At 38.2% G+C, this 24250-nt stretch overlaps 2 protein-coding genes across 2 annotated transcripts; both read left to right on the top strand.

The window, feature by feature from the left end:
- Positions 1-712: 712 nt before the first annotated feature.
- LOC136691473 (immunoglobulin-like and fibronectin type III domain-containing protein 1) lies at positions 713-17042 on the top strand. Its single transcript, XM_066664031.1, has 23 exons — positions 713-743; positions 2804-2830; positions 3285-3407; positions 4679-4818; positions 5777-5876; positions 6111-6162; positions 6274-6463; positions 6947-7060; positions 7166-7334; positions 7458-7730; positions 7842-8315; positions 8527-8651; positions 10717-10858; positions 11003-11296; positions 11398-11694; positions 12126-12305; positions 12397-12525; positions 13577-13885; positions 13981-14066; positions 14345-14537; positions 14823-15119; positions 15426-15752; positions 16990-17042. The coding sequence occupies exons 1-23, from the start codon at positions 713-715 to the stop codon at positions 17040-17042; spliced, it is 4125 nt and encodes a 1374-aa protein (XP_066520128.1).
- A 649-nt stretch (positions 17043-17691) lies between these two features.
- zgc:66479 (uncharacterized protein LOC327541 homolog) lies at positions 17692-24001 on the top strand. Its single transcript, XM_066665389.1, has 4 exons — positions 17692-18083; positions 20083-20561; positions 21311-21452; positions 21677-24001. The coding sequence occupies exons 1-4, from the start codon at positions 17817-17819 to the stop codon at positions 22853-22855; spliced, it is 2067 nt and encodes a 688-aa protein (XP_066521486.1). The 5' UTR covers positions 17692-17816; the 3' UTR covers positions 22856-24001.
- Positions 24002-24250: the final 249 nt, after the last annotated feature.

Genomic DNA, 24250 nt, shown 5'->3' with positions numbered 1-24250 from the left:
AGATAATGAATGAATTAATTAATTAATTAATTAATTAATTAATTTTGCTCTTTGTTAGGTGTGCTGCACTAGTTTTGTACCGGATGCATGCATGGGAGAGAGCCTCTCCTTAGAATTATGGGTAAAATACATCTAATAAATAAATAAATAACCTCCTAGGAAATGTTCAGGTTTTCAGATAATGGCACTTACATACATTTCTGGGCATGCAGCAGTTCAGAAGTATGAGGCATATAAACTCACTATTTGCACACAGATATTTGCAGGCAGTTTAGAGGTCAGACACCATGTATCAGAGCATCTGCCACAAGCATTATTTTCCAAACACAGGCCCATTTGGCCTGATATTTTCAGTTGGTGTATTATTCTTATCTGTGACACTGAAAACACAGCAATGCTATACAACATACACTCATATTTGCACAATATCATCTTAGATGGGACAACCATGTTGTGATCACTACCGTGATGAAAACAGTTCCTCACAAATAAAATCTGCTGGTCACTGTGCAATGCTGGATGGTAGAGATTCTTGATTAAATGGCCTATGGTATTAAGACAAGAACAATACTAAACTGGTTGTTTAATGTATGCCTAACACTGCTCACTTTTACCAAAGTGCCTTTTGGAACTCTGAATCTATTTTGTACATTGTTTTCAGAGCCAAAACACCTTGCTGAGTAGTGAAATAAAAGAACAAACTATTTTGGAGATGTCTACACCAAGTGTTCAGATGGGAGAGGGTAAGTCATTTATCATATTGGTTTTTTTTCCCCACATAAAAACCTTAAAGCTATGAAATCTATACATTTATAAATATGAAACTGAGATAGGGGAAAAAAAGAAAAGAAAAGTATCATTACTCATTCATCAGTGAAAATAATCAGTATATCAGAAAAACACAAAAATATACAAAGGTGCTTAAACTTTTACCATCATATACAGTATTTGTTTACCATTATTTAAACACAGATTGTCAAATAACTTTCAATTTTGGCAGTATTAAAAAACTGTCAAGTTTAGTTGGGAAATTGAAATGTGCAAAGGTGAGGGGCGAGATGATTTTGTCAGGATCGAAGGATGCAGTGGTTAAAGCAGCAGCGCCAGTCACAAAAGCAGGAAGGAAGTGGAACCCATGAGTGGCAGTGCAAGTAACTAGGAACTTATTAGAGCTAAAGGATGTGATTGGCCAAGTGCAAAGCTGAAGAGCGGGCCTTGGGTCAGGTGATTCGTGGAAAGCGTTTAGTAAGGCCATATCACCAGAGAGAAGGCAAATGATGACTAGATTTTTTCATGATCAGGAAGAGGAGGCACAGTACTCAACAGCAGCATCACAGGCAAAACAAGGCCAGTGACTTCACTGGGAGAATCTAGAGAAGCAGAAGATCACTTGGCAAGAATTGTGGGTAATGGAGGCAATGTATTAAGTTTTTGCTTAGAGCAACTTATGATGTCCTTCCAACTCCACAAAATCTTGGACAGTGGGTAGGTGAAGACCCTTGTTGTAGATTATGTACAGGGGTTGGCACACTGAAGCATATTTTATCAGCTTGTAAGGTTAGTTTGTCGCAGGGGAGGTATACATGGAGACAATCAGGTGCTACTGGTTTTAGCAGGGTGAGGGAACATGGGTGCCAGGCACATGTTAGACCGGTGGATATAGGTGTTATGGGATTTGTAGCCAAGTCTGCCACATCCCTGCTTGTGCAATTTGGCATCAGGGGCAGCTGTGAAGGAGTTATCAGAAACAGCTGAACAGTCTAGTCAGTGGTTGTGGATAAGGAGAACACAGGCTAGTTAGGGAAATGCACTGTAGAGGTTTTATGCATTAACAGTGCCAGTGGGGCTAGGTACAGCCTTAGTCACCAGGGAGGCCAGTGTGGATTTACAATTGTTGATACTTAAGGGTAAGGTAGGACTGCAAAGCTAGCTTGGAGGGGGGTGGGTCTAGTATGCCAGACTTCACTGTTGAGCCTTCTGGAGGTGTCGTGGGCTTAATTCAGTGAAACGCTGACGAGGGGAGGTGCCTACCTGATGACCCCTTGAAGAGTTAGTGATGAAGTGGGTGGTTTGGGTACTCATGTGATGGGCTCAATGAGGGCTTAATTCAGTGAAACGCTGATGAGGGGAGGTGCCTACCTGATGACCCCTTGAAGAGCTAGTGATGCAGTGATGTGGTTTGGGTACTCATTTGATGGGCTCAATGAGTAACCGTAGATGTTAAGGGTGGCTGGTTCCTGATCAGATCATAAACAGCCACAGCAACCTTAGGATTTAGCTTTTATCAACAAGTTTTAACGACTACCTGTATTAGTGTTATTAAAATGTGCAATATAAATTTTGTTCTTTACTTAAGTTACCATCGCTCTTTTTTTATACTATACATTGTTAAAGTGCAACTGACCCTAAAATACATCCAGGTTGATAAATCCTATAAATGCAGAAGGAATTAGATGTGGCATTATTATTTTATCAGAAAGAAAATAGGATGAAAGTCTCCACGAACACAATGCACAAATACTAAATACATAAATACTAAATACAAGCCAGGTTTTTATTAAATCTCCAGATTCTATCTTTATTTTACTTTGACTTAATATTTATGTTTCTATTATATTAAATGCAATGAAATATATTTTTATTATTTTATCCACAGTTTCACAAGCTCATGATATTGTCTCTTCATTATAACACTGTCCTGCTTTCTGTCTGATGTCCATGCATTGCATTTCAGTGAAGTGTATGAGTTCTTTATGGTTTATTTTTGTTGTTTCTATTCATGTATCCCATGCCACACTTTCAGCTGAAGATGACTTGCCTCCTGGTTCAGGTAGGAGAAACTCTTGCTTGTTTGTTTTTGTAGGAAACTAATAATTTTATAATCTGATTCAGGTAATTTCATTAAATGATTATATACACATCTATGGATGCTAATCAACTGGTTATTCAAAATAAAGAGAATTACAAGCAGCTAAAAAATATATTATAAATCCAATAATATAAACTGTTCTTCTCAAATATGCTTTTATTGAGACTGCATAGTATACTGATGAGTTATGGCTCACTCTTCCTGTTCCTGCAGTGAAGTGCTGCTCTCTTGTGGTGTAATGAAGCTACAGTCACAAAACGATAAAATGTGAACTATGACACTGATTTCATGTACATTTTTAGTATGTGGTTTTTGTAATAAGAAATTTGTATGGATAGTTCAGCTTGTAGATAATCAAATCCTTTACAATTTTAAAAATGCATTCTCTTATACACCCTATGTTTATTATTACCAGTGGCAATCAAGAAAAGATCTAGAGTTCCAGGGGTTATGATCACACAGTATGTTGAGAATCTACCAGCCGGAAAAACCACACCAGATTTCAAAAGAAAACCCATGGCCATGACCATTCAGGAAGGTACTCAATTGACTTTTTTGTTGTTGGCATGTCATAGAAAATATCTAGCATCATGACAAAACAAAGTCTAATTTTTTCTCAGTCATCGGCTGTATATCATTGGATATGCAATTAACAGGTATATTTCAGAGTCCAATTTCTACATACCTTTTTATACCTGAGGGTGAGTTAGACTCATGGGCAAAATTTCATGAATTAAATCAAGGACAATTTTTCCTGAAAATGTACACCTTAGATTTAACATGGAGACTATTTGAAAACGCATTTCATAATGTGTCATTTTATGTGGAATGTGAAACACTTTTCTCAGACATGCACAAAAATGCCCTCTTGTTCATATCAACAAGATTTTGGAATCAATTTGATTGAATTAATCATCAGTTATTCCACAACAATGGAAAAAAAGTCAGCTCTAATGATTTGTTTACGGAGCACAGGATAATAAAAACTCAGTCTCCTCCACAAGCTCCACAGGGAGATTAAACCTGATTCACAAGCCAGACCTGCCGTGATAATTTGCTTACAGATCATAAGACTGAAACACTGCATCAACAAAGTCAATTAGTTATTGATGACATTAAATCATAGAAAATCCAGCATAGCAAAAACCCTGATTACTTTAACACAAAGGACAATTTAATGCCCTGTAATAGTTGTATACCTTTCAAACAAGATTGACCTTCAGTACCTTCAAACAAACAGTTGTGTGCACAAATGTGATATGATAGAGGATGTAAGGGCAATAAATAGTAGGCTAAGAAAACTTAAAAAGATCAACATGCTGCTTAATTCACAGAGCTTACCCTAATGAACATACATATTAAAAACAGGTTCAAATAATGAACCATTTTATTAATATTACAAAATAAGTACGCAATCTGGTAATAAACATTCATTTTGAAAGAAGTACTATAAGATTAATAATACAGGTAATTTTCAACAAGTAAACATGATGAATATTCAACATGGCAAGCTTAGCATACTCAAGTGTTTGTTCAGTCTTGATTTTCAAATGCAGCTCCCAACACTCCCACAACTGACTCAAACATTGTCAGAGCATTTTGAGTTTAAAACTGAAGTATGAGCCTTGTATCACACTCACACAAGCTTTAGAAACTTTACTGAGAGCAAACCTGAAAATTTCATTCAGCCTAGTGCATTACAAAACTGCTAACTACATACAAGATAATCATTAGATTAATGGGTTCCTCCACAACAAAGGAAAACACCAGTTGCCAGAGCAAATCTACAAAAATCTCTTCTGATCGCAGGTAAAACGGCCTTCTTTAAAGCAGCTGTTACAGGAGAGCCAGTACCCAGCATTTCTTGGGGACGCAACAAAGGAGATACCTCTGATCCAGAAAAATATAAGACAAGATATGATGCAAGGGCTGGAGAACATATTTTAGAGGTAAATCGTTATTCCAGATATGAACATATACAATGAGCATAGATTTTTTTTATTCTTGAAAATATTGTTAAAGAAATAATACACCAACATTTTATGATCCTGCATGCACATCAGTGACAAATAATTTGAAAAATCCACGTCTCGTGACAAGGGGAACTTTTTAGACTGTGGGAGGAGACCGGAGCACCTGGAGGAAACCCACGCAGTCACAGGGAGAACACTCCAAACTCCTAACAGACAGGCACCCAGAGCAGGGCTCAAACCCACAGCCCCAGTACCCTGGAGCTGTGAAAAAAGATTAATTTTACCCATTAATTTTAAATTTTAACCCATTAATTTTAAAAGTTGCTTAGATGTAGCTCAGCACCATTGCATTAATTCAGTAGGGACAGTTCTACACATTTTTAACATTTTTTGTCCCCACCCCACCATATTGGGTACCTACCCATTATTCAAGCATACAACTCAAATAAAAACTGATGTTTAAGTTATTTTAGTGAGCTAATCCGGCTAAAGTTAGCAGGCACTTCGACTGGCCCTCGTTCATCAGTAATTCTCAAAAACCTGATTCTAACACTTTGATCGCTCAGACAGATGGGTCATAGGTCACACAGCCAGAGCATCAGCACTATTGGTCGGGGGACGTAATTCACGGGTCACCACAGTAAAATTGGCAGGCAAATTTTATTCGCCCTGAAGTTTATGGAAGCAAATCTGTCTCATCAGACTTTGTAATATTGGCACATTTGAATTTGTAGCACTGAATTCAGATGCATAATTTCTCACAAGCTAACTGCATTCTAAATACAGTTTAATGGAACAATATTTTTTCCAAAGTAAATTTAGGGAGAAAAATATTAAGTGCTGTTTGCAATAATATAGACTGACAGGCCTCTGCGTGTTGGTCAGTCTATACATTTGATCTTTTCTTTTCTTTCTCTCTTTTAACTCATAACAGATACCAAATGTAACGGTAGACCATACTGACACATACAAATGTTTCGCTACAAATCAGTTCGGAAGGGCTGTGTCTACTGTTACACTGAATGTTATTGAGGGTAAGAAATAACTCACTTAATGCAATAATAAATATATCTTATAATGTTTTTCAAACTTACTGCTATCATTCTCTCTTTCAGTTGGATTCAAGAAAAAAAAAACAGGTAAATCTTATTCAGCTAGAGTGCTTATATGAGACATACTAGACATTATTAAAGATTAGATTAAAGATTCTTAATCAAAAGTTAACTTGTTTTGTTTACTTTTTGTTTGATCTTGCATTATATTTTCAGCTGCACAACCAAATGACCCTGAAGACTTTAGAAAGATGCTGAAGAAAACTGTGTAATGTATCATACCCATTATTTGTACAGGAATGCAAAGAAAATCCCATACCAAAAACATATTAAAGAAGACGTTGAAAAGCCAGTGTGGAATTCAATTATTATTTTTTAGAGTTGTGAAGAAGAGGAAAGAAAAGCCCAAGGCAGAGGGGGAGATTGACCCAAAGTTATTGGAGTTGTTATTGAGTGCCCCGAAGAAAGACTATGAGCGTATTTGTCGTGAATTTGGATTCACCAATTTCCGTTGGATGCTGAAGAAACTTAGCCAGATGAAGAAAGAGTTAGATGATGAACAGGCAAAGGTATCAATAACTTTAAAATTGGGCTCACAAAGTCGATTTTACATAGTTCATAATGGTATGCCAATTATAATAAGCTTACAGTACAGACAATTAGTTGCAAGACTAATTTCTTTTCTAATAGTTGTTTGAGCATCCAGTTGTTTTAATGCCAGTCCTGTCTAAGGAGGATTGAGCCAGTCTTTTGAGAGATTCTGTCCACTCACATTTTCACAAATGGAACACCCGTTTCAGCATTTCATCTGCTGCTTCAAAAACCAAAATCTTAGATTGAGCTGTGATGAAATTGCTGATTGTTATGGCCAGTCTTGTCCAGTCTCTGGCATGTTTGGACAGGACAGGATGTTATGTAAGGAAATGCATATTTAATAAAATATTGAGGAATGCAACTAATTGTTTTGTCCAAGGGAATATGTTTTGTGCATTGATTTATATAATTTTAGTTGTCATATTGTATCTCACATATTTTATCACCCTTCATCACAGGTTGCTGAAAAAGTTGAAAACCTGAAACATATTGAAATAACAACAAGTGGAAAAGCTGAATTTGGACTTGACATGAAGCTGAAGGATCCCAACAGCAACATTTTTCTATTCAAGGTGATGTTCAGTAGTGACTTCACAACACACAATATAAATACTGACTCAGTAAGTATTCTAAATCGGTTTCCGTTTTCAGCATCTAATTTCTTGACCCTTTGGCAGGATGGTGAAATGCTCAGCTACGGTGATGGTACTGAAAAATCTTCTAAGCATGATATGAAGAAAGTTGGAGATAAATATACTTTCAGCATCAATAATGTTGGACCAGAGGATGCTGGCTTATATCAGGTGGATGTTGATGATGTCAATATGTTGTCAACTGGCCTGGAAAGTAAGAAATCAATTTGAATAATATGCTAATGCTAATATGTCACATGCTTAGATTTAATTTTGTCTAACTTTTCAACTATATCCATTATCAGTCTGATCAACTTCATTGATTTTTTTTTCTCAGTTCCTGATGTGGAATTTAATGGTATGTTGAAAGACGCTAAGGTTGTTGAAGGACAGGATGCCACATTTCAATGTGTCTTATCTGGTCCTGTTGCAAAAATAACCTGGTGTGCCAATGATTTCTCTGTTGAGCATGGAGATAAGTATGACATCACAGTATCAGAGGACATGCTCAATCACAGCTTAGTGGTAAAGAACTGTAAACCAGGGGACAAGGGGATCTATACTGCTATTGCTGGAATCAAGTTGAGCAAAGCATCCCTGATGGTTAACGGTGGGTTTTTAAAATATTTTCACTCTCTCACAGCAATTTAACCATAATACAGTTAAAAACAGTGATCTCCAGTATTCATCTTTGTAATCACTGCACATTCTTTGTACCTAGATGATCCAAATGCCAGTGGAAAAAGCCAGAAGGGTATACGTGATGTCAGTATTTTGGCTGAAACACAGGCCAGGCTCCTGCAGGAGAGAAATGAGGCTACTGACAGAGCAGCTGGACAGGATGGTAGTGATGCATCCAGTTTAAGAGATGGATTTGCAGGAGATGGAATTGGGAAGACTGGTGTTGGAAGGGATGGAACAGGAGGTGTTGGTTCAGGAAAGGATGGTTTGGGGAAGGATAGAGAAGGTGATGGTTCAGGTAGGTGTGGTTTAGGAAAAGATTTATCAGGCAAAGATGGATCAAGAAGTGATGGAAGGGGAATGGATGGCTTGAAAGGAGAAGGGTTTGGGAAAGATGGTTTAGGAGAAAATGGACTTGGACAAGGTGAAGCAGGAAAAGGTGGAGATGGAACTGGAGATGCTAAGCAAAAGAAGCACACAAGAGATGGGCCCTTGGTCCCTGATGCTGCTGTAGGTATGTACTCAACATTTATGTTTGTATAAGCTCAGACTGAGGTCATCTAATTTAAAAGACAAATTACTAACAATAAAGAATAAATAAAGAATGTATACAAGGCACTAGTTAACCAAACAATACTGACTGCACTGTGTAAGATTATGAATTTATACTTATTATAAATATATTAATAAATGTGTTTCAATGTTTCCTACCTGTGTTTGTCCAGAACCTGGAATCCACTTTCTCAGTGGACTGTCAGACACTACAGCCAATGTTGGGGAAACAGCAGAACTGTCCTGTAAACTCAGCAGTAAGGATAGTGTTGGAGAGTGGTACAAAAATGGTAAAAAGGTAAAGAATATAATATAATAAATACAAGTATTGTCTTGGTAAAATTGGCACTGCTAACATACAGGGATGGATTAATAAATCTTGGGCCCCTGGGCAGGAACAGGGCATCCTAGTGCATGAGTGAGAGACAAGAAGAGGAAAAACAAAGGGATTTATAGGGTAATAGCAAAAAGGAGAAATAGCCCAGCAGGTAAAGCAGGCTAGAAGCAACACTCATAAACAAACAGGCTTGCACCAGCATTTAGCTGCTCAGGACATGGGAGAGAGAGAACAAAAACAAAGAGGGGTGGATGTTACCAGCAAAGTAGTAAAATAATCAAGAAACCTATAATGAAAGTCATACAAGACAGGGTAAATAACAGTGATAATAATTACATAAGCTACAACGACAATTAAAAATGATAGTGTATTGGATGGTTAACCAAAAACCTGCATGAAGAAGTTGTTTTTTCATCTATATTTGAGTAAATTTGAGAGTATATCTGAGTGTCGAACAGAAACAGGAGGGATAATGCAGATTTGGCGAGATTCATCAGAAAAAGCTTTGTTGTTTAACACATTTGTTGAGGGACTGCAGGGGCAAACCATTAATTCATGCACCAGAATATGCAGAATTTAACAGGTAACCTGTGCAGGGATGAGAGAACCAGGGTAATATGGTCGTATTTTTCTAGCTTTGGTAAGCACTCATTGCTTCTTGCTGAACTAATTGAAGCTTATTTATTGTTTGCCTGAGTTCCCTACAAAAAAGAATGTTTCAGCAGTTGAGCCTTGATGTTATGAAATCACGCACCAGATTCTTGGCATCTTTTATTACAGTTTTTCCCAAACATTTAAACACATTTCCAGAAACTTGGCTCAATTTATCAAAACTTTAAACACAAAAGAGTTTATTACTTTGTCAAAAAGCCACAAATATCTGGCAAAATGAATCACAGCACTCAAATGTTCTCTCTAAACTGATTCCTTTCACTAAAACACTACACACAGCTTGTATATGCTTATCTCTAACAAATATCTAATTTCCAGGTGATCAAAGTTTCCTAAATGATGCAGTGTGTATTTAGAGATTTGTAAAACTGTGATTTAGCATGATATTCAAGTTTTCAAAATTGTGTGTATAGTTCTATTTTTTTGTGTATGCATTGGAGAAAAACTGTAATAGTATGTGTTGAAGTTTAGTAATATGTATTGCACAAATGGAGGAAGCTGGATATGTTGGATATGTGGGTGTCAAATTTGAGAGTCAAAAAACTCCTTAGTTTTTAACAGTGTTCCTGGGTTTTACTGAGATATTTTCTAAATTACTGGTAGCGTTAGAAAGTGTACTTTTCTTAATATGAGACCTCTGTTTTCTCACTTTGTACTGTATTGGTCCAAAGTGAATTGCCTCCTTCTACATGTCATGGCAAAACAGCAGATTTGTCATTGGTCATTGTCAGTCAAATTTCTTTTCATGGCAATGCGAGACTAGTGGCCCCCTGTGCCAGTTACCCTGGACATATTTACTGACTTGGTTAGTAATCCATACCTACAATAGAAGTACAGTCTACACTACAGTATATAGTCTAAAGATATACCTGCTGTTTGTATAAACAACCAACGTGGTCATGAATCACATACTTGTCTATGTGCTACTTGTTACTGGAGACTTCCACTCAAGGGCTGACCAAAATACACGGACTATAATGTAAAGTGTGATATAATGACGTATAAACATGGTGACATTGGAGGACATTAGCCTTTGGATAATTCTACGAGCACAGCTGAAAAGCGCCAACAGCGGCACCTTCGTATATGGCATGAAAGGCTGCTCAATAAAAACACTGACTCTTTCTTCAAATCTCCAAATCTTTTTGCCAGTTAAATGCTATTGAGTGACTTCACTCTGTATAAGCGTAGGGTTAATTTCTGAGGACATGCACAACATATGCACTAAATTAACATAGGATACATGAGGCAGCCATCATGTTTAAGTAAACATATAGTTAAGAGCAAGAATATCTCTAGCCTATGCCTTAATATGGTTTGTATTTTCATTGTATGTTCTGGATTGTAATCATAGTTGGAATCTAAGGATGAGGTTATTATTGTAAAAGAAGGAGCCAATCATAAACTGATAATCAAGAACTGTAAAGAGGAAAATTCTGGGATCTATAAATTTGAAGCCGATGGACGTAAATCAGAAGCAACATTACATATTGAAGGTAAAAATGTTCATTTTTTGGTGTAGGTTTTTAAAATAATCATATATATTGCTTGCTGACCTTAATATTAATATCACATTAAAACAGGTAGTCATCGGATCAAAATTGCTCAATTCAGTCCATTTTTAATGTGTTTTTCCTTAGATCCACCAATAATCAGCACAGATGCTTTGGGTAAATTTTCAGAACCAATTAGTATAAAAGCTGGTGAAAATGCCACTTTCAAGCTACCGTTCTCGGGTAAAGAACCAATAAAGGTACAGTGGTTCAAAGATGAAGAGGAACTGATTTATGGGCCCTGTGTCAAGATAGAAAGTTCCTCAACTCACAGTCGGCTGTTTCTCACCAAATGTCAGCGCAAAGACACTGGAGAAATAAAAATCAAAATCAAAAATGAATTTTCCACCATTGAGGCATCTTCTAAACTCATTGTCCTTGGTATGTTGAGAACTAGATTTGTAAAACACAGTTAAATCACCAAAAGTAAGAAATGTAAACATATAATTGTCTTCTTAAACTGTACATTTGTTATTTTTCAGACAAACCAACTCCACCTCAAGGACCTGTTGAAGTGGTAGAAAGTTCATTGTCTGCTATTGAGTTTAAATGGCGGCCACCAAAAGATGATGGTGGGTGTCCTGTGACTTATTACACCTTGGAGCGCCAGCAAATTGGTCGCAACACCTGGATGAAAATTGGGGACATTCCAGGCCAGCCCATGTACAGAGATACGGACATTGACCGCGGAAGGAAGTACTGCTACAGAATTAGGGCAAAAAACTCAGAAGGCATAAGTGACTTGATAGAAACTGATGATATTGCTGCTGGCACATTGGGTGAGGTTTTGATACATGTTTTTTTGCTCTTACACCTCTGTCATAAATACTAACCTGACACGGCAAATGGAGTTTGTACTCATATACCTATTGAGGCTTAAGTGTTACTTAGTATGAAACTCTATTAAATGTTTGCCCTGCATTGAGAAGTGAATCTCATTTTAAGGAACCTAATTAACTGGAGCTTCTTTGCATGCCCTGGTTGTAATGAAGCAGCTGAAAAGATTAAATTAGGAGAGAGCTCAGTCTTATCAGTGATGGGGCCGCAGGTTTTCAATCTAGTCAAGCAAGAGCACACCCGACCCTGTTTATTTAATTAGGTACATGTCCCTGATTAGTTGAAACAAAAACCTTGCTTTTCTGCATAAAATTGAGCCCTCTGTGGTGAATTACTATTCAATGTTAAACTCTTGGCTCTGTTTTTCTTTCAGCCTTCCCGGGTCAGCCTACTTCCCCAAAAATCATCAGTGCCTTCAAGGACTGTGTTAATCTGACATGGGTCCAACCCACAAATATGGGAGGGGGCAGTATTATAGGATACAATGTAGAGAAGCGCAAGAAGGGAAGCAATCTGTGGAGTCCAGTAAATCCTCCAGATGAACCAATCAGAGGTCCTTGTGCATTTTGCCTACATTATGCATAATATTCTTGTGCACAGCTGCATGTATAACCAATCACTTGACCTTTCCATACTGTCTTTAGAGAAGAAGTATTCAGTGAAAGATGTAATGGAGGGAGCAGAATACGAGTTCAGAGTGATAGCGATCAATACATGTGGTCCTGGAGAACCAAGTGCCCCCTCTGACAGTGTGTTTGCAAGAGACCCTCAGAGTAAGAACTTTAACATCATGCATTTCAAACTTCGTAATCTAGTGCTTTACTGATAAGTAAATCCCATGCAGTTTTCTATCTAACTGCATGTTGTCAATCAGCCTGTTTCCAAAGTTTGCTTCTTTGGTTTTGCACTTGGGTTATAGGCTAAAGTTACTTGTGTAACTTTGTGTCACACCTTACAGAACCAAGAGGAGACTAAGGTGTAATAGGTGTAATAGAGACGACACACAACTAGCTCAAAATAAAGCACAATCACAGTGACTCTTGACATACACTACGAGAACAGACCTTATACAGGTGAACACCTTACAAAGGGCAATACAAGTATGGTGGCATGTCTAAAAGAGGAGAAAATCAGAACAGAATGGCTAAAATCCTTACAATGAGTAATATAATGTGAAACGAGAGACAGGCTTAATTAATCATTGCACAGCTGTACAATGAAATATGAACTTCATAACAGTGAACACACACACTAGTGATTAGGAGCAGTTATCACAAACACAACTAGAATGTGTCTTGGTGTTTGGGGACCATTTGGGGCTTTGGTACCTTGTTCAAGTCAAGGTAAATTCAGCTCATAACATTACCCCAATGTGTTCTGAAAAGGTTCAAGCACTTTTTGGAGCCATGTTCAGTCCATAAAAACAAAATACTCAACAAGTTTAAAGCACCTAACTTTACAGCTAATGTTGTTGTGGTTTTCATAGCCAGTGATTCTTGTAAGATACAGGGTTTTTGAGGTCATCGGATCCATTTCACGGGAAGCTGCGCTAGTGGAAAAATGACCAGCTAAATGCGAGCCAAATGAGCCAAGCCGAGTCGAGCTGATCCCATTCAGTGGAAAAGCACCATTAGACTCTAAGAATATACTGGAGGGATATTGACCCCATAATTTGATTGCAAACATATAGAAGCAAACTTAAACCATTAAATCTACCTTGGCTAACCATCGTGGTTAGGATCAAATTGTGTAAATTCAATATTTCTCACAAATATTCTTATAAAGCTTTTTAGATAAGTCATCATCCTACTTTTGTCACTGCAGAGCCTCCTGGAAAGATCAAAGATCTCAAAGTAACTGGCTCCAGTTACACAACACTGTGTCTGGCTTGGACCAAACCAAATGCAATGAAAGGTGTGGAAGATGAAGCAAAGGGGTACTTTGTGGAAATCAGGCCCACAGATCAGCTGGAGTGGAACCGCTGTAATTCGAGCGCTGTCACTCAAACGTTCTTTACTGTAGTGGGTCTGAAATCTTTGGCCATGTACTGGGTGAGAGTGATTGCCACCAATGAAGGAGGGGAGGGACTTCCTCATGGATTTGAGAAGTACATCATTGCCATGCCTCCACCTGGTAGGACAAAAAATTATGAATATTTGGTCATTTGGTGTGTGCCATATTCACTAGAGCTGGAATTTCACTTTATATGTGAATGTTTGTCTTTGCAGTGAAACCAAAATTTACTGACCGTAAGCTGAAAAGTTTTATGGTTGTGAAGGCTGGAAACACTGTGCGCGTTAATATACGTTTTGAGGTATTGCATTTTACAAATGGTACTCTGTATTTAATTCCAGACGTTCAGAATGTAACACGACCATTTTTATTTTTTCCATGAATACTTTTCATGTTATTAATAGCATATATTAAGTAGATTTAAACATGACATAGAGCCCAGTTAATTATACAGAACACATCCTGTACACACACGACCAGTACAATAGAATTATTCATTACTGTTCCATGTAGTTTGGTTGCTGTTGAAAGGATGACAACATGATCAACAATATAATAAGCACAGCGTGTTTTCCACAGGCTTCTCCTTTACCAGATGTCACTTGGCTGAAGGATGGTGTGCCTGTTGCCAAACATGTAACAGTTACAAATTCTGAGAAAGGTTCCCAGCTACTGATTCCATCATCTGAACGAACTGATACTGGCATCTACACAATTATTGTGAAGAATATGGTGGGTCAGGACACCTTCAATATTGAAATTAGAATCACAGGTTAGTAAGCAAGCATTAGTAAATCATCTCTGTATAACTAAACAAATGACCTGTGGGGTATGTAAGAGAATAAATGGCTTATTTCATTTTTGCCAACTTTAATTTGATCTTTATTTCTTAACATTGTATTTAAACACCACTTTTCAAAAATAATGCATATAAATAACTCATCAGAAAGTGCTTATTATGGCTGCTTTATCTGAGATGTACACAAAGTATGTATTCTCTATGACAAAGAGATATTCTCAGTGTAACCAGTAATTGTATGGCTTAAAAACTTTCCAGATGAACCCAAACCTCCAGGTCCAGTCCAACTAGAGCAGAATGTGGAGGGCACAGTGAGTCTTGTGTGGACTCCATCTCCTGATGAGAAGCGAGATGACCACCTCCACTACATGGTGATGAAACGGGACTCAGTCAAACGTACCTGGAGGACAGTGGCAGACCGCCTCTTCAACCACAAATTTACTATAATTAATATCATGCACGGGAGAGAGTATTACTTCCGTGTGTTTGCTAAAAATGATATGGGAGTCTCTGAACCATCTGAATCTCCAGCATGGGGAACCATTAAGAAGAAAGGTGTGGGTGATATTTTAGTATATGTAAATGTACCTTACACAACACAAATGTATGCTTATATCATGCTAGATAACTGTTCATTTTAAACCTACAGCATTCACAGTTTGCTACAAGAGTGACTCCACATATTTTGGAAGTCTCTCATCCTGACTTTTAATCTACAAATTTGCATCAGATGGATAGTGCATAGATAATGAGTACACATATTTTGGAGGATATATCTGGTCTGATAAGCTGAATTACTTTTAAACAATAATGATAATCCTATCACAGTGCTGAAAGTATTTTTTTTATCAATTTCCACAGAGAAATTTGTAGTACAGCTGCCAGAGCCTAAGATCCTGGACTTTAAGTCAGCCCCAAAATTTACAGTACCTCTGAAACTCCATACAGCTCCAAACGGCTATGAGTGTTACATGAGCTGTGCCGTAAAAGGAAACCCCACCCCCCATGTCACCTGGTACTATAACAACATCAATCTCAACACAAACACCAACTACTACATCTCCAACACCTGCGGAGTCTGCTCCATGCTTATCCTGAGGGTGGGGCCCAAGGACAATGGAGAATACAAAGTGGTAGCAGAGAACCTTCTTGGCAAGGCAGAGTGTGCCACCAAGCTCACAGTCAGAGGTGTGTATCGTAAAGGTCTCTTCTCAAAATACATAAATGTCACAAAAAACAAACAAACAAACAAACAATTTTTCTTCAAATTTAAGATAATGTATAGAGACCATATTCCAAGTCATTTTGGGGCATTTCTATTGGTCCAGAACAGAGAAGCATGTTTTGTGGGTTTTTTGGACAAATTCAGATAAACTTTTCACTCAAGGTTATGTTTTATAATATTTGAATAGTGCTTAATCTCATGTGCTTATTTATTTATTTTATTCATAAATTACAGAATAGAGGATGTCTTCCAAGATTAAAACATCTGGACAAGAAAAAAAGAACACAGGACATGTTCAAGAGCTTGTTTGCTGTGGCTAGCCTAAACCTTACTTCCCATCCTCTGCATCATCAACAAAAACCTGAGTGGCGTTCGTGTGTGTGAATAGATCCAAAGTGTGTCTGAATAGTGGAACCTGGTTATATAATTTTATCATGCTGAATAGTAAATAAACATTGAAATAAACAGTGATTAAGTTGTCATTTCATATGTGACTTGGTTTCCTTTTTTACTTAGACCAAAGCAAGAGGATATATTCAAATAAATTGAACAGAATCATTGTACTGCTATAAACAGTTGTCTGAGATTGATGTAAGAGATATCTGTATTTAATCCAAATACAAAACAATAATAATTTGAGACTCTTATCCTTATTACTTAAGTCTTGAGAGAATGGCAGTTGTGAAAGATTAATTACCTATGCCTCTAATGGCTAGCCTCGTCTATTCAGTGCTCTTACAGGACGCTGATGTTTGGCTATGTCACCTCTTGCCAATGCTGCTTCCAAATACCTAATGGTAGACCTGTTACAGGACATCAAACAACCAACTGCTCCCTGGGTGCTGTTGCAGTTGCTGCCAGATGCTGTGTGCATTCACTGCCACTAGTGTGTGTAAACAACATCTCAGTAGTGTGTTTGCCTTCATCACCACTGATGGGTTAAGCACAGACACTCACACTCGATTTACAAATAGGGATTAAATATTACTGTTTTTCCTTCTCATCGTTATTTCTGTATTCTTTTTTTTCCTGCTGCTGTCATCATAAAAAAACTGCAATTACATTGCAGCTCTGACACTTCATTCTGCACTGAGAATTTCAAGGAACCTGTAGGGTGTTTATGTGTTGAATACTGGTTGGAAACTACAACTACATGAAAACAGCTAAACTGATTGGCAACACTCAATTTTTACCCTGAAGTGTCAGTTACAGGTCTAGGTCCGGATACAACACAGCGTCTGGGTCTGGACTAGGACCGCAGGCCACTAATTTGTGTCACCTGGAGTAAGGGATGAATTAACAGTTCTGTTTCATCCCTCAACATCCGTTGCTGATGTGCCCATGAGCAAGACACCTAACCAACTGATGCTCCATGGGTGCTGGGGATGGCTGCCCACTTATCTGTGTGGGTGCTTGTGCACTATATGTGTGTGGGGGGGGGTTCAATGCCACAGACGTGTTAAATGAGTTTTTTACTTTTCAGATGCGAGCGTGTGAAATTGTCCACGGGTGTGAGTGACTGTGTTTATGATGCATTGCGATGAACTGTCACCCTGGGTGTTTCTGCCTTATGCCAAGTGATTCAGGGTAGGCCCTGATCAGCATAAAGCGGTTACAGAAAATAAATACATTATAGGATATATTCTCGTATTAGATATAATTTTACGTAGCAACTGTAACTATTTCCATTTTCAGACAGAACAACCGTAGATAGCAAACTAACATATTGTATCTTTTCTATTTAAGTTTTTTAACGGCTTCATGTCAATTGACCACGCCCCTTTACGGTTCACAGCTGCTTGACCACGCCTCTTAATGTGGGCGTTACGCGTGACTAAGTACGTTGTCTGTCACCTATATGTGATCCTTCACAGCGATTGGCCACCTCCATTGATTTTTCTCTCCAGTCACACCCTGTTCTGTGACTCCTACCTTGGGTCGACCTGTAAGGCACACCCCCGTTTACCCCCCGTTCTAAAGTTAGCCCCTTGACGGAGCTAGGGGCTGAGAGAGGAGAGAGTGGCGACATGGCGAGGCGCAGAGGAAAGAACGCTAACAAACAGGACGACCCTCTCCTACTGCTGGACTCTTCTACAGGACAACCACAGTCCCGAGGGCTTCATGACTATGTCCTGCCTGGAGCCGTGTTTCTGCTGCTGCTTCTCGGAGGTTCAGCTCTGGGCTGGTTTTGCAGTCAGCAGCAGCAGGCCATCGAGGATCTGACCGAGGCGCTGACCACTGTCCAGTCCAGAGTGACCAGGCTACAGCAGCAGCTGGGCTCAGGAAACGCTCAGGTAATTCACCTGTTTTTTCATTAGTGCTGGAGAGAATTTGTACTGTCCGGCGCGAGTTTTCCCCAAAAGGGCCTTTCAATGGCCTGGTTTGTTTATTTATAACAGCCTCTACATGGAGCCATTTTAAATGAAGACATGCATAAAAATGGGCAAAATCCCAATTCTATTATATATTAATTAAGTTATTTAGTTTATTTATTTAGTTAGTTTTCTTTAGAGGATGTGTAAACTTTGTCATGCAAACTAAACTATTCTATCAGTTATTTAATCATGTGTCTGTGACCCTGTTGCTCTGTAAAACAGAGGAGTGGTCGAATAAGTATAAAATAAGCCCGCTAAAACAGCTGCATTAGATATTCTCTCTCTCTCTTTCTTTCTCTCTCTCTCTTTCTCTCTCTCTTTCTCTCTCTCTCTTTCTTTCTCTCTCTCTCTTTCTTTCTCTCTCTCTCTTTCTCTCTTTCTTTCTCTCTCTCTCTTTCTCTCTTTCTTTCTCTCTTTCTCTCTCTCTCTTTCTCTTTCTTTCTCTCTTTCTCTCTCTTTCTCTCTTTCTTTCTCTCTTTCTCTCTTTCTCTCTCTCTCTCTCTCTCTCTCTCTCTCTCTCTCTCTCTCTCTCCCCCCCTCCTCTCTTTCTGAGAGCAGTAGCTGACCACGTTGTCCATGGCTTTCTCTGGGCAGAGTTATGCAGTGCAGCCAACCCTCAGGCCATTAATAGTTGCTCTTCAGTAGAGACGCTGATCATATTTCTTTTGACAACATTCAGTTAGAAAGAAGTCGGAGAACTTCTATAGAACTGCACCCCAATACTTCACTTCACTACCTTATTTCCAAGTGCTCAATCAGAGTGAAAATAGGACCTTATCTTTATTCTTATACTATATTCTTATTCTACATAATTTAGTTTTATTTGACCAGTAGCTTCCAGACCCTGATAACCCTGCTTTTCAAAGGAGTCTTGGTCAAAAATTCTGGTGTTGTTTTATGTAGACAAATGTTTGTGCTCATTTCTCATTGAATAAAAGTTTGCTGTAACAGCTTCTACTTTTCTGGGAAGGTTTTACACTAGATTATGGAAAATGTCTTAGTATTTACTGGCATTTAGCCACATGAGCATAAGCAAGAACAGGTACTGGTGTTGAATAATAAGTTCTGGGTCACCATAGCTACTCCATCTCATCCTAAATGTATTGGATGATGCTCCTTTACTGCTTTTCAGCTAGTGATTGACACAGTGAACACATAATTATTTTTCTCAGGCAGGCACAGTTGGGCACCTGAAGGTGCCTCTTAAAGTAGCTGATCACCCAGAGTGTTTACTAATTTTTGGACCTGATTATTGACTCAGCAAAAATAAATAACATTATTATTTATTATCCTATATTACCCACTTTTTAAACACCCGTAGTAAGTACTGTCCATTGTGTGTTTTGAAAAACACTCAGATGTGATCCAGAGGCTAGTGCCTGATTTTTTTGGAGAATGCTTGGCTTTTCAAAAACCATGAAATTGGTGGAGAGTTGTGGTATGAGAAATTCTTCAACAGGCACGTTGAGCCCATCAACCCACACACTGTGAAATTAACCAATTAATTCTGTTGCTTCTTACTTTAGAAGTGTCCTGCCTCCTCACCTGAGTCATATCAAACACAGCACTGCACCCACATTCATGTGAGAGAACAAAGTCAAGATTACACTGAAAAACACACATGACATGGGCAGAGAAATTAACATATTAAGTATGTGGGGTATATGTATGTCTTATTCTCATTTAAAGGAACAGGCACTTAAACAAAACATTCTGAACAGGGCTGTGTAGAAAGGGGTAGAATGTGTCTTTGTGTTTTTATTTGTGAGGTTTTTTGATGTATTTTAATGACCCCAGGGAACTGTGCTAAATTGCAGACAAGTGATAGAACATGCCACCTTTAATATTTTTATAAAATGGCCATGGTAGAACCCTGGTAGAATATTTTTCTACTGCATGTCCTTGTCTCTTTCTCCAGCTGGCCGGAGTAGGAGGTTTTGAGGAGCGTCTCTTGGCTCTGGAAGAATCCTACGCCAAGGCCCAGAGACAGGCTGAGGTGGCCCTGGCTGCATCTGAACAAATCAAGTCTAAAGACCTTCAGACCAAAGTGTGGGCTCTACAGACAGAGATGAACACCAAACTAGCAAAGCTCCAGCAGAACTCTGTCTCCGTCACAACTCTCAATGCCGTCCTCAAGAACAAGAGCGAGGAGTTTGAGGCGCTGAGGCAAAGTATCAGCTCCATCCTCAGTGCTAACTCTAAGGTAGCTGTAAGCATCTCTGGCGTCAGCAAATCTCTGTCGGTCACTGAGGATCGTCTGGGCGAGCACATCACCTTAGTGGACACACTGATGTCCCAGCTGGAGGATCAGAAAAAAGAAATCTCTGAAATGAAGGAGTCCTTCACCAACAACCAAGAAAGCCTTGCCACCAACACACAGGAGCTGTTGGGCGTCAAGTACGTGGGTTAATAATAGATTTCATACTTTCAGCTGATTAGTTGGTCAGTCAAAATTAGTCAAAAAATCGTGAATGTTGTCAGTACGATATTTGGTTCACAAAATAAAATAAAAAAATCAGATTGTATATATATATATATATATATATATATATATGCAATGCATATATTGCTGCCAAAATAAAAAATAATTTAAAAAATATTTTGTTACCCAGTAGAATCCATTTATGTAAGAGTGTAAGAGCAAATGGGGTCCTGGAGTTTCACCAACAATGTCTCTTTGATTAGTAACAAAAATAGAACCCTCTTTGTACATAGAAGGATTTTCCAAAGGTCCCTTATAGACACATTCAACAGGTCCTTCAGCTAAAAATAGAGTCATTTAAACCTTCTGTGTTTTTTTTTTTTGTTGTTGTTGTTTGTTTGTTTTTTTGTGATTGTGTATAGAACTTCTGTCCAAAAAAAACTTGATTTTTTCATCTTTGCCATTTTCATGTTCCATTAAGTGTTGCTGAATCCTGCTCAATTACCATTAAAAAAAAAAAAAAAAATATATATATATATATATAATATTTTTTCCCCCTTTAGAACAGCCATGATGTTTAACCCTATATTTTATTTAAATATTCCTTTTAGGGTGCAGAGCTGTAGTATTTTAGGAAAAAATAATGGAAACCAATAGAATATTTTATACTGCAAATCAAGACTTTGGATGAAACCAACCTAACCCCAGTTCTGTGTCTTGTCAGAGAGCTGCTGGAGCAGGTTCAGAGGACTCAGGCTGATGAGGAGCATCTGAAATCCCTGCACAGGAGTAGAGAGGATCCTCAGACAACCACAGAGACTCTTCACTCCCACCTCACTGCTCAGCTGGAGGCTGCACCCGCACAGGTAAACGATATCTGAGCGAGATGTAGCCTTACAGCTGTTTTGTAAACAAAGTCACAGAGTATCTGTATCTTATTAAAAACTAGGTTCAATGTTTACAGAACATCATTTGTGGGGTGATTTAATGCAAATTACAGGGACATCTAGAAGATCGTTCTTTGTGCTCTATTTTTACGATGTATCATATATGCTCTGTGTTTCTATTTCTACCTGAAACCGAACAAAAGGAGGAAGAGGAGCAAGAAGGCACACCTGATGAAAAGCAAGCAGTGAAAGAAGAATCAAAACAGTCTAAAGAACATGAAGACCTGGAGGAAGGAGATGCTGAGGAACAAAGCATAAGCGAGGAGGAAGAAGTTGTTGAAGAACAAGAAGCAAGAAAGGAAGAAGATGCAAAGGATCATGGGGGATTAGAGGAGGAAGCAAATACTGAGGAACAAGAGGTAAAAGATGAAGATTTCAGTGACAAACAAGTAATAGACAAAGAGGAAACGACCGAGGAACAAGGAGCTAAAGAGAAAGCAGACATGACTGAGGAACACGGAGTACGAGAAGACAATGAAATGATTGAGGAGCGAGGAGCAAATGGCAAAGACTTGAGTGACAAACAAGTAACAGAGGAAGAAATGAGTGAGGAGGCAGGAGAAAGAGACAATCAAGTAAAAGAAAAGGAAGAAACCATTGAGGAGCAAGGAGTTAAAGGGGAAGTTGACATGACTGAAGAACTGAGAGTACCAGAAGACAAAGAAATGGAACAAGAAGCCAAAGATGAGGAAAACCACAGTGAAGAACATGGAGAACAAGAAATTGAGGAACCAGAAGCCAGAGAGAAAGAGGAATTACCTGAGGAACAAGAAGAACAAGAAGTAACAACAGAGAAAGTGCTTACTGAGGAACATGGAGACTCAGTAGAAGAAGAAGAAGATGACATAAATATTCCAGAGGAAGTTAAAATAATTCAGAAACAAATAAAAGAACATAAAGCTAAGAAGAAGCAAACTCATTCAGATAAATCAAAAACCACCACAAATCAAACTGACTTGACACACCAGGCCCAAACTGAAACAGAAACGCAAATAGAAGAGACTGCTGCAGATCAGGTCCAGATTCCTTTAAAGGACTCTACAGAGGAGTTATCGACAGATCGGGACGTGAAAGAAGATAAAGATAAAACAGGGGAGGGTTCTGTGGTCGAGAGCCAGACATTTTTAAAGGATATGCCCACTGATGGAACTGAAACAGAAGAAAATGAGCCTGAAGAGCAGGAATCAGAGACAAATACTTCAGATGAGAAAGAGGGCAGAGTAGTTGGACCCTCAGAAAATAATAAAAAACGTGACAGATCCCAACATAAGACTGAGCATCAAGAAGGGGAAGAGCTTCCGCAAGAGTCTGCAGTAGAGTAGTTTGCCTCAGAGAAAAAAGCACAGACTGCCATTGTAAAGATGTAGTTGTAACGGTAACCAAGGAACTCTTGATTGTGGGAGCTCTGGGTGAAGAAGATAATGTCTGTGATTTCTGAGCTCCTCAAAAGCTATGAGACTGTTGCATGAATGGTACATGGTTTTCACTGTAAAGATTTAAACACAACATGACTACTTGAGGTTAATTGTACAATTTTTTAGTCTTACATTTTTGATTGAAATAAAATCACTAAATGAGGCACTCATGATGTACTGTGGACTTGGATACAAAAGCATTTATTTTCAGTCATTTCTCTAACGTGAGTAAACATGATGTTCGATATACATCACAGTAGGTGTCAGATATTACTCCATTTTTTTAAACAGTCTTCAGTACAAATGTAAATCTAGTCTACACTACCCTTTTAAATAAACTGGTTTCTACATTTTATACCACTTTATTATTTCCTGCCCTTCTTTGTTGCATGCAGTTGTTGCTTGACTCATGCAACTGCTGTGTAAGGTCGAGGATTGTGCCCACTACGTTAAGCAAGCACTCTGGGACACATGCGGTTGGTTCATGCTGATCACAGTAACTGATTAAAGACCCACAGATGCCTGAAATATGATATGCCTGAATGTCTAACCTCTAACCACAAGTTTATGACGAACATGCGGGAATGAGGGAATATTGTGGTATTTTGTCTATAAATTAAAACATAACTACTGCCAGTGGTTCAGTGGCACAGGCCTGTCAACAGTGTTTGTTGCTGTAAGGTCGGTTATTTTGGAGCTGTTTATTTGTAGTGTATTCCTCTTACCTGCAGATGGTGCTATAGTTCTTTCAAATTAAACAGAAAAGCTGCGGTTGCATATAAAATAGAAAATTCAAACCAGGTACAGACTTCGCATATTAAGCACTTCGTTGAACAGGGTTCTAACTTCCTGTCACTCAGTCACTTACCGAGGCATGTTTAAGAAAATGCCCTATCAGGTTTCGCTACCTTTATTTATGCCAGTGTGTGTCAATGTCATCTAAGGGGTTAAAGGCAACACAAAAATGCACAAGTATATAACTTAAATTGGTGAAACATACACATAACAAAACGGTGTATTAAGCACCTGATTTTTTTTTGTCAATATGTAAAAACACATGTATATTTAAATGGACATTTCTTCATGAAAAAAGTCTTTCTATGATGTTGAAAATATGAGTTGTTTAGACTGTAATATGTATTTATTTAATAAAGAATATCTAATAAAGAATATGAGAAAATATTGCATTCCCGATACGATTTATATATACAAAATTATAAAATATATATATAAATTGTTTTTTTCCACCATTATTTCTTAGCAGCACTGTGTAAATATTAGACTTAATTATACAATTATTAA

The sequence above is a fragment of the Hoplias malabaricus genome, chromosome 3 (assembly GCF_029633855.1).
Source record: "Hoplias malabaricus isolate fHopMal1 chromosome 3, fHopMal1.hap1, whole genome shotgun sequence".
NCBI classification, from domain to species: domain Eukaryota; kingdom Metazoa; phylum Chordata; class Actinopteri; order Characiformes; family Erythrinidae; genus Hoplias; species Hoplias malabaricus.
This window is presented reverse-complemented; position numbering and strand designations above follow the sequence as displayed.